This window comes from Orbicella franksi, chromosome 9, assembly GCF_964199315.1.
Source record: "Orbicella franksi chromosome 9, jaOrbFran1.1, whole genome shotgun sequence".
NCBI lineage: Eukaryota > Metazoa > Cnidaria > Anthozoa > Scleractinia > Merulinidae > Orbicella > Orbicella franksi.
Window position 1 is genome coordinate 9,654,745 of NC_138153.1, and position 9,828 is coordinate 9,664,572.

General features: G+C 41.3%; 2 protein-coding genes and 1 pseudogene across 3 annotated transcripts in view; all 3 read left to right on the forward strand.

Moving 5' to 3' along the window:
- LOC145498415 (uncharacterized) overlaps positions 1 to 9,828 on the forward strand; it is a 229,661-nt pseudogene that overhangs the window by 98,556 nt on the left and 121,277 nt on the right. The gene's annotated exons all lie outside the window — the stretch shown is intronic.
- On the forward strand, positions 101 to 4,070 carry LOC145498367 (endosomal/lysosomal proton channel TMEM175-like). The gene has a single exon (XM_081478294.1). It carries the CDS (start codon positions 101 to 103, stop codon positions 1,577 to 1,579), a length of 1,479 nt encoding a protein of 492 aa, XP_081334420.1. The 3' UTR covers positions 1,580 to 4,070.
- Positions 4,154 to 9,820, forward strand: LOC145498368 (endosomal/lysosomal proton channel TMEM175-like). The gene has a single exon (XM_081478295.1). It carries the CDS (start codon positions 7,035 to 7,037, stop codon positions 8,460 to 8,462), a length of 1,428 nt encoding a protein of 475 aa, XP_081334421.1. The 5' UTR covers positions 4,154 to 7,034; the 3' UTR covers positions 8,463 to 9,820.

A 9,828-nucleotide genomic window follows, 5' to 3' on the forward strand; every position in this document is an offset into this window, starting at 1 on the left:
AAAATAAAATCTTCGGAGATCTTCGGAAGTATCTCGCGCCTTTCCGAAGTTGAGCCAAAATCCAGGATTCACGTGATTTCGAAGTGTTTCCTCGAAAAACATGGCGGAACAACGTGATGTGGTCCATCTAAACCGCCTAAAATGTTTCAACGATGCTGTATTTGCCATAGTCTCGACAATTTTGATCCTCCCAATTCGGAGACTGGAGGAAAACTCTACTGTTAACCTTAAAACTGAGCTCAACAATCGACTGGTTCAGCTTGTGGTGTATTTTATGTCATTCCTTGTCATTTGCTCCGTCTGGAAATCTCACGTGCACCGATTTAAGATTCTTGCACACGTAGACGATGTCCTGGTTTGGTTGAACCTCATTTCGCTCATGTTCACCTCATTTTTACCGTTCGCGTGTGCACTGGAGGGAAAATACCCGGAGAAGTACCTTCCTCTCGTGTTAATTTGCTGCGACATGTTTATCGTGGAACTGCTCGAAGTAGCCATAATCTTGTATTCGTTTCATCGGGATTACCTCCTCATAGAGGAATTGCAAGAGCTGCCGAAAGAGCAGCAGAGAGAACGAAGAGACTATATGCTGGCGAAAAAACTGCTCAACCCATTGCTGTATATCCTGGCTGCATCTGTAAGTCACGCGAGTCCGACCACTTCCTGGGTCCTGCTCTCCATCGTTATCATCACTCCGTGCATACATCGTTTTATTGGCTTTCTCTTTCGAAAGTGCAAGGCGATTCGTGTCGCTGGAGCTGATTTTGACCTGATGTTTGGCAATTACATCGACACGGAGAGAGTGGAATGTTTCAGTGATGGTGTCTTCTCCATAGTCGCAACCCTACTTGTGTTGGACATAACAACCGAGAACTTCCCCAAGGATTCTGATGTCAAGGAAAATGGGATTGATAAAACTGTTCTGAAAATGTGGCCCAAGTTCCTAGTTTACGCTGCAAACTTCATCGTCATTGCACTACTGTGGTTCATTCACCATTCCCTCTTTCACTGTATCAAAACAATGAATCAACTGATGTTGGTATTCAACAACATTTCTTTGGCTTTCATTGGTTTCTTCCCTTTCCTCATCGCCATTTTAAACAGATATGCTGACAGCCCAGATACTGTCAATGACAGCACAAAGCTCGCTGTCCAGTGTGGCTCTGTGGCTATAGCCATGGCAGGTTTGTCTCAAGCATTCGTGTTTGTAATCACATTGTGGAAAGGTCCCAGCCATCTTGAAACCAAGGTTAACCCAGCCATTTCAAAAACCAGTCACTGCTACCTGGCCCTGAAACTCACTGTTATACCTCTTATCAGCCTTATGGTGTATTACACCACTCTGAGCCACAGTAACTGGGCAGTATATATAACTTATCATGCTGCTGTATTTGTGACCCCATTTTTGTTTCTAGCACTTAAACTAAGTTTCGGCCGACGAGAGGTTGGTGTGATGAGGCATGACATTGCTATTGATCCAGATGTGGAGACTTGGATTCCTCCACCACACAGGAGCAGATTGAGGATACAAAAGAAAGGTGTAGGTGACAGTAGTTTATCGGATTCATTAGCAGTTTAATGATGTTGTTGCGTCATGCATTTATAAGGTGTACAACAAAGTTACAAAACTACAGCAAGTATAAATCCTTACTGGAGAAAACCTCATTCTATTCCCATTTAGCAGTTTAACATTTGTTGCCGGGGGCTACTCCCAGAAAAATTGGGTGGGGGTGTACGGCCCACTTCCCAAAACTTACAGGTATGACCTGACCAAAAGTTTGATACCCTGTTTAAGACCTGACCCTTCTAATGTTAAAGGCAATGTTTATATGCTTTTATTAGGTAGGATAGCTTTGCCTAAAAATCACAGTCCCAATTTAAGACGAGTATAAAAACAATACCTGATTTGAGACCAAAATGGCCAAAATTGATACCTTATTTCTGACCCAAAGGGCTAAAAGACCATACCCTTTGGGGCTGTACATATCTATATAGCCCAATAAAGGAGTATACCCCCCAAGCATTGTTGTGGTAAGTTTTTAAAACTACAGTATGCACAAAGCTCTCCTTCTCCCTTCTCCCCAACCCTTATGCTACACCCTACATCTTAGGCTCAATGCTCACTTGCTGCCTAACGGCAGCCTAAGCACTGTGGCCTGGCACAAACACACTGCTGAGGTGTCAACAGGGCTGTTGTTACGTTTTGAGTCACCTGTTGCCTTGTTCTCTACACCTGCATTTAAGTTGTTACTTTGTGGGTGAATTCTTTCAACAGCAGACATTTTAACCCTTAGCATCAAGGGAAAATCAAGCATTCTCAGCCATAACAGGTGTTATGGCACTTAATGACAGCCCTGGTCAAGACTTCTGGTACTGAGCACCAGAACCCTTTAACCATGTTACTTTTTTTAAAAATCATCCGTTTGTGGCAGTGTGGCTCATGTCTTTACTGACTAGTAACCCATACCAGTCACAGAAACTATGTTTATAAACTATTGTTATGATGATACAGTACAGAGTACTGATCAAACCTCGAGTATATAAGCACTTTGATCCAAAATTTGGCATACACTCCTGGAAACCCATATTCACACTGATATCTAAATGATTCCTGGTACTGCCTCTCTTCACACCAAGTGTGAAATGCTGCTGTAAATGAAAATAGGCCTTATCACGGTTTTCGACCACCATTGAACATCAATGCCATTGTTTTATATACTTTTGTATATTTTACACAATTTGCAGAATCTGTAATGTACTTTTAAGTGTTGAAATGGGGATTCTGTATGTAAACCAAAGCTGAACATGCAAGACAATTTGAACAGAATATGATTAAGTGTAAACTCATTAAACGTAGCACGTATAGGTTACATTAATAACATGCTCTTTAGCTTTAAAATTTAGGAAACAACTTTAGTTAGAAATGGAAAGATTTAGACATTCATTGCCTCTCTTCAGGTCAAACATGGGGTGACAAATAGATTTGGTTACTGGTTATTCTAATGTAAATTTACCCCAACCCTCAGGGATGAGAGGGAGGGGAGACTCTAGAACATTTTTTACTGGGAGGCTCCACTCCAAAGTCCAACCCTTTACCCTTTTTGTACCGTTTTGACAGAAAAGCTACCCATTTTGTATACCTTTTATTGAAAAAAGGTACCCCTGTTACATATCTACTTAAGAACACTGCATCCTTTTCTAAACCCTTTGAAGGAAGTCAATGAACAATATTACAGGAGAACATCAAGCACTACCAGAAGAGATGTTTTAACGAAAAATCAAGTACTATTTGCTTAGTTCATGTTATGGGGGGAGTTGATACTCCGATTTCCCGATTTCCCGATTTCCCGATTTCCCAATTTCCCTTCCTTTCATATACCTCAACTTGTGAAATCCCTACCTTTTTACAGTGTATATACCTGAACCCTGAGAAAGGTACCCCTTTCCGTCAGAGCCTCCCCATTAGAGGGTACCCCCAACCCAAAAGAGCATTAGTGTGAATTAGCAATTTTGTAGATACTGATTTAAGAGGTCTATTGCAATGTCTTGCGCATGAGTAGCGATACGATTTTTGAATGGATGGTCCAATTTTACAAGTTATCCCCAGCAGCACATGGCAATGAGTCATACAATTTCTATTGTTTAAAAACCTTCCAGTGTCAATCGAAGTCATTCGTGTGCATGCACATTATTTTGACACAGGTACCTTTAAGTACTGTAATTAACAAAAAAAAACAAAACCTTCACTGTAGAGTTTGTTTTGCTTAGAAAGCTACTAGTTAGGATGAAAAGTAAAGATTATTTTTTTCACTTCATGTACAAAATCGTCAAAAATCATTACAAAAAATTGCCTTTGAGAGTTAAACTTTGTTGAAAGAAAGTTTAAAGTAAAGTTAATAGGAAAAGCTTCATTAGGTATATATCTTTGTTTCAAAGTGAGAACTATGTTTGTTAGAGAAAGTTTACAATTTATATTAAAGTGAAAAGAAAAGTAGATATATTTGTTATATCAAGTAACATTTTTCAATTTAGTAACGTTCCCAATAAATGTGTTTTAACTTTTAACACTACTTCTGGAGTTGTGTGTCGTCAGTGGATATTAACTTGCTGTTACCTGATCTGTTGATAATAATTTGAAAGGTTCATTGGTCACTACCAGAAGCATATCACCTCAACAAGGTGATATGCGTCTGTCAGTACTTACTATAGAAAAATTATGAAAGGTACCTAGGAAAAGACTTCGGATTTCTTCAGACAAGGGTTAACTTGATCTTGAACTCAGTTCTCCTTCAGCCAAGGGTCAAACAGAGGGAGATCTGGATATGAGATTAGCCAAGGGTAAGTGAAACAAACCTCTTGCACATTTCAAGCACCTTTTCCACACAGTGTTCTTTTTCTTTGTTTTTGTTTTGTTTTGTTTTGTTTCTTTCCAGAGAACTTGGTTGAATGTATTTGTTACTGAAATCATTGGAAAACACTTCATTTACTACTGAATGCGTCCGTTGTTTCTATCTTATTTCAAAACCCCAGGACCTTTCACACAGTTTCAGGCGTGGGCACACGAAATTACAGGCACATCAAAGTCCCTATGAATTATATGTTTTAGTTGGAGTTTCAAGTTATCCAAGACCACTGAATAAAAAGAGTAAAGACTCATCTGTTGGTACAGTGTTAGTCTCAATCTGAAGTTAAAGTGTATATGACATGAAAACTAATTTCTGCTTACTAGAAAGGCCTTTCAAAATACACAAAAAAATGGCGTTTTTCTTTTTGAAATGTCTTTTTTCGTTTTAGAGATATTGACGTTTTTCTATTATGTAAATTAAATTAGTGATGACGTCACAAGGTTTGCAACTGATAAGCGGTGTTATAAGGAATAAACGATATCTCTGGAAATATTGAAGCGGTGTTCTTGAAACTTGGCACCGCAAATGTGCATCACAAAAGAAACAAAATGACACCCTTAGTGTTGTTGCCATGACAACAGTTGCCGCTGGTGCTGTCTTAATAAAAACTGAAATTCCCAGTTTTTTTCTCAAGTAAGATCCATCTACCCCACCCAATCTAATGATGGGAGTTAAGACAACATGGGAACTATGTCTGTTCCAAGTAGGACCCTTTGTCTCACTTTAGAGGTTGTAAATGGAGATATTTGGTTTTTTGACAGAAAGAGACTGGAGCCGAAAGAGTTGCCATGGCAACAGCAGTAAGGGTACTATATCTCTAAGGGCCAGTATCTAAGGGTCAATATCTCTAAGGGTCTGTTTACAAGGAGGGTGGGTTACCAAGCGGGTAAACCCTAGCTGAAGGGCTAAAGATAGCCCGGGTTTACAAGCAAAATTTCACAGGTAGGGTAACCCTACAACCCAGGACAACTTAATGTGCAAAGGATCTGGAAACAAGTAGAAAGTTAACCCGGGAAGGCGGGTTAACCCTACCTGGTGTGTTAACAAGGGAAAAAGTTAACCCGCCTGCCAGGGTAAACCTAGCACGCAGATAAGGTAACCCGCCAACTCGGGTAACGCTGCCTTGTAAACATGACGAAGAAAAAAAGAGGAAATGTGTGAGTGCTAGAGTAACCCGCTTGCTAGGATAACTCGCTTACCAGGGTAACCCTCTCTCCTTGTAAACAGGCTCTTAAAACGAAAAAAGATATTTCAAATAGAAAAACGCCATTCTTTTATATTTTAAAAGGCCTTTCAAATAAGCAGAAATTATTTTTCACGTCATATACACTTTAATTATTAACAAAATACGGGCACGAAAGATGAAACAATACAGTTTGCGAATATTTTACTTCAGATCGAAACTAACTTGTATAGAAGCGTCTTTAGTCTTTTCGATCAGCGGTCTCGGTTGCCAACTGGATGGTTCGCAAGCAACCTCGTCCCCAGGGCCTTCACCTCGACGATTTTCAAAATAGTGGCTCGTCGGAAGAAGACCCTGTCACAGGCTGGGTCACGTGGTACAAAATCTTCAAAAAATCTTGGAGATTTTTGTCACGTGACATTTTGAGAAGACCAAAACAAAATGGCAGCCAAAATTGTGTTCGAAATTTAGCCGCCATTTTGAAAATCGTCGAGGAGAAGGCCCTGGAGATGAAGTTGGGTTCGTAAGTAGCCGCTAAAAGTTCAGTTTTTACTCAGTTTCGGTTCAGTTTTCCTGATCGAAGGTTTTTTTCGAGGTTCGCTGCACAACAATGAAAGACAAAATTCAATCCAGTGCATTGAAGGCTAGAGTTATGATTAATATAGCTAAGACTGCATTCATGAAATCACTCATATACACTTCGATTTTAGGACTCCAAAATACCTAAAATTACTGAAGACAAGCAAGAAACTGCAAGGCTGATACTACGTGAAAAACGTTTCGAGACACCAACATGACAAGAACCGATAAAGTAGGATCGCAACAGTGGACAGCTGTTTCGCCCTTCTTGGGGCTCGTCAGCACTGTGTAGCGAAGATATGTAACGCCAGCCCAACAGCCAACGCACCTAAATTGCAAAATGGCCCGTGCACTATATCAAGTTCCGTACTTTGAACTCACTTGCGCCCCGAAACACGCGTTGCCACATCACATGTTTCGAGGCGCAAGGAGACAAAGTGTCAAGATTGGTGTCTCGAAAAGCAAAGCTGTCCACTGTTGCGATCCTACTTTATCGGTTCTTGTCATGTTGGTGTCTCGAAACGTTTTTCACGTAGTATCAGCCTTGCAGTTTATTGCTTGTCTTCATACATTTTTTGGCTGATCAGATCTCTTGCAGATCCTACGTTGGCAGCGTTTATCGTATGCGGTCCCTTGCAGTTTATGGTTTCTAAAATTACTCTACGCGATGGAAAAAAAGGAGAGTGAAGAGCAAGAAAAGGAAGATAAGAGAGTGGAGGAAAAAAAGATTGACATTCCTTATCCGTATGATTGCGTGATGTGATGGAGGATCTTGTCACGAGACTTCCCGGAAAGGCGAAGGTTGAAAAGCGGAGCTTTCAATATTAAAACCATAGTTTTCAGTTTTGCAACTGACAGTAAGCGCCATGGCAGAGGAAGTAGATCTGTTTCATCTGAAGCGTTTGCAATGTTTCAACGATGCCGTGTTCGCCATAGTAGCGACCATTTTAGTTCTGCCTTTACGAAAACTGGAGGAGACAGCAGTAGGAAGTAGCAGTCTGGAAGATCAGTTGAACGACAAGTGGCCTCAGTTACTTATCTATCTGGTCGGATTTCTTGTGATTTGCGCCGTGTGGGAATCGCATGTTCTTCGCTTTCGAATCTTGTCCCGAGTTGATGATGTTCTAGTCTGGTTCAACCTCGGGTCTCTACTGTTCACTTCGTTCCTCCCTTTCACGTGCGCTCTCGAGGGCATGTTCACAAAGAAGTATCTACCAATGATGCTGATCTGTGGAAATCTACTAATTCTTGAAGTCTTGGAAGTCATCATGATAGTGTACGCCTTTCATCAACCACGTCTGCTCGACCGTGAGTTTGAGAATCTCTCCCAACAGGAGATAAAACAGAGAATGAAGCTCATGCTGGTGAAAAAAGCCGTCAATCCCATCCTGTATGTTTTAGCTGGTGCTCTTAGCTTGGCGAAGATCCAACTCGCTCTGGTGGTTGTGGCAATTGTCGTGATTTCCCCGTGCATCAATCGTCTTGTGGGAGTTATTTATCGCAAGTTCACGCGCGTTTACCTAACCGGGTCGGAGTTTGATCGCATGTTTGGAAATTTCATCGACAAGGAAAGAGTGGAGTTTTTCAGCGATGGACTTTTCGCGATTGTTTCTACGCTGTTAATCCTGGATATTACTTCTGAAGATTTTCCCACAAAAGCGGAAGTTGATCATAACGGCATTCAAAAAACGTTGCTGCACATGGAGTCTGAAATTTTCACTTACGGCGCCACATTCGTGGTGGTTGCACTTTTGTGGTTCACGCACCACTCCCTATTCCACTACATCGAGAGGCTGAATCAAGTCATGCTGGTCTGTAACAACATCTCCTTAGCTTTTGTGGGCCTGTCACCCTTGATCAACGTCACACTGAACCGCTACGCTGGGCACGGCAAACCAGACAGCCGCCTTGCAGTCCAAGTGGGAGCCATTATCGTCTTCATGGCAAGTATCACTCAAGGAGTAGTGTTCATAATCGCGCTTTGCAAAGGTCCCAATTACCTGGAGTCGCGCGCGGATCCTCGCGTGGCGTCTCGAACACACTCGTACCTCGCGTTGAAGCTTGCGATAATTCCACTGATGACCTTCCTGGTGTACATTGCAGCTACTGTGTGCCCAAACGCCTCTCTTTCAGATGATGTATACCACATTGCTGCTGGATTGACTCCTGTAATATTCATCCTGATGAAGCTTGTGTTCTCCTGCTACTGGGACCGCTGTCACTGCAGGCGGCAGGCGGCGCTAAGTAACCAAGAGATCGAGTCAGAATTTCATAGCATTGCTGAAAATCAGTAACTGAAGACTGGATCACGGATCACTACGTGGACTTGAATGATGGGAACTTTGCACTTTGCGACCTTGATACGAAGGAAAATTCGTGTTTAATAGTAATCTTCGTATATTTTATGGAGTCATTTTCGTTAAACTGATCAATTCCTGGCTTCGACAATCCTTCAATTTCCAAGCGTATTCAATCGTCATTCAATAATACACATATAGAGGATATTACACGGTGGCTCGAAGATATGAATTTTATGTTCGAGTGGCAAGAACAATACCTCACGAGTGAGCTTCGCTCACTCGTGAGATATTGTTCTTGCCACGAGAACATAAAATTCATATCTTCGAGCCAACGTGTAATGTTCTTTTTATTATATGGAGAAACCAATTCAACAAAAGCAAAAGGCGGGAATCGTGACGTCATTGAACGATACGACACTCACAAAGGTGACATACGGAAAATACGCCACTCGGGTCCCGGATGAAGTGGCGTATGGAATCTACGAGTGGTTTAGTTCCCAGTAAAACACTCTTCTCCATATAATAAAAGAGAATATTACATGCCCGCGCGTGGATACGAATTTTATCCTCGAGTGTTCAACTCGATATCTCACGAGTGAGCGCAGCGAACGCTTCCGAACATTTTCCGAACATTTCTGAACATTTTCCGAAGATTAACGAAGATTGCCGAAGACTACCGAAGATCTGAAGATGTTTCGATCATACATCAACAAATTTAAGTATAGTTAAAGGAACAAAAGAAAAATGTCATCAAAAAGGAATGATATCTTCACAGTGTGAAAGATAAAAATAGTAGCTTCACTGCTTGCGATGAAGATATGATTTTCTAGTAAAAGGAAAAATCCTGGTACTTCACTGGTGTTTATATAATAAATGTAAAATACATACTAATTTGCCCTCTGAACATCCCATAATAGCTACTTGAAATAATAGAATTCAAAATGGCCGGCTTACCGCCGAAAATGGCTATTATAAAGATCAGACATCCAAACACCGTCACGGTCATGAATGTGATGAATTATTGATGATTTCCTCCATTTCATAAAAGTAATTCAAGGCCCCGTCCACATTACGCCGGAGGAATTTGACAACGAAGCTTTACTTCTCCGGCTAGGCCTTCCGTCTGCACTAATCCGTCAAGAAAACGGAGCTTTTCGAAAACGCTCTTCAAACCGGAGGAATTTGAAAACGCCTCCTTTGCGCTCTAGTGTGGACGGAAAACATTTTGAAAACGAAGCTTTTTGAAAACTATGACGTCACGATGATCATGTGACTTCCCTGACCTAGTTTTCCTCAAACACAAATCCAAAATGACCGGTGATTGTTGCGTTTTTAAATTTCTCCGGCGTAATGTGGACGG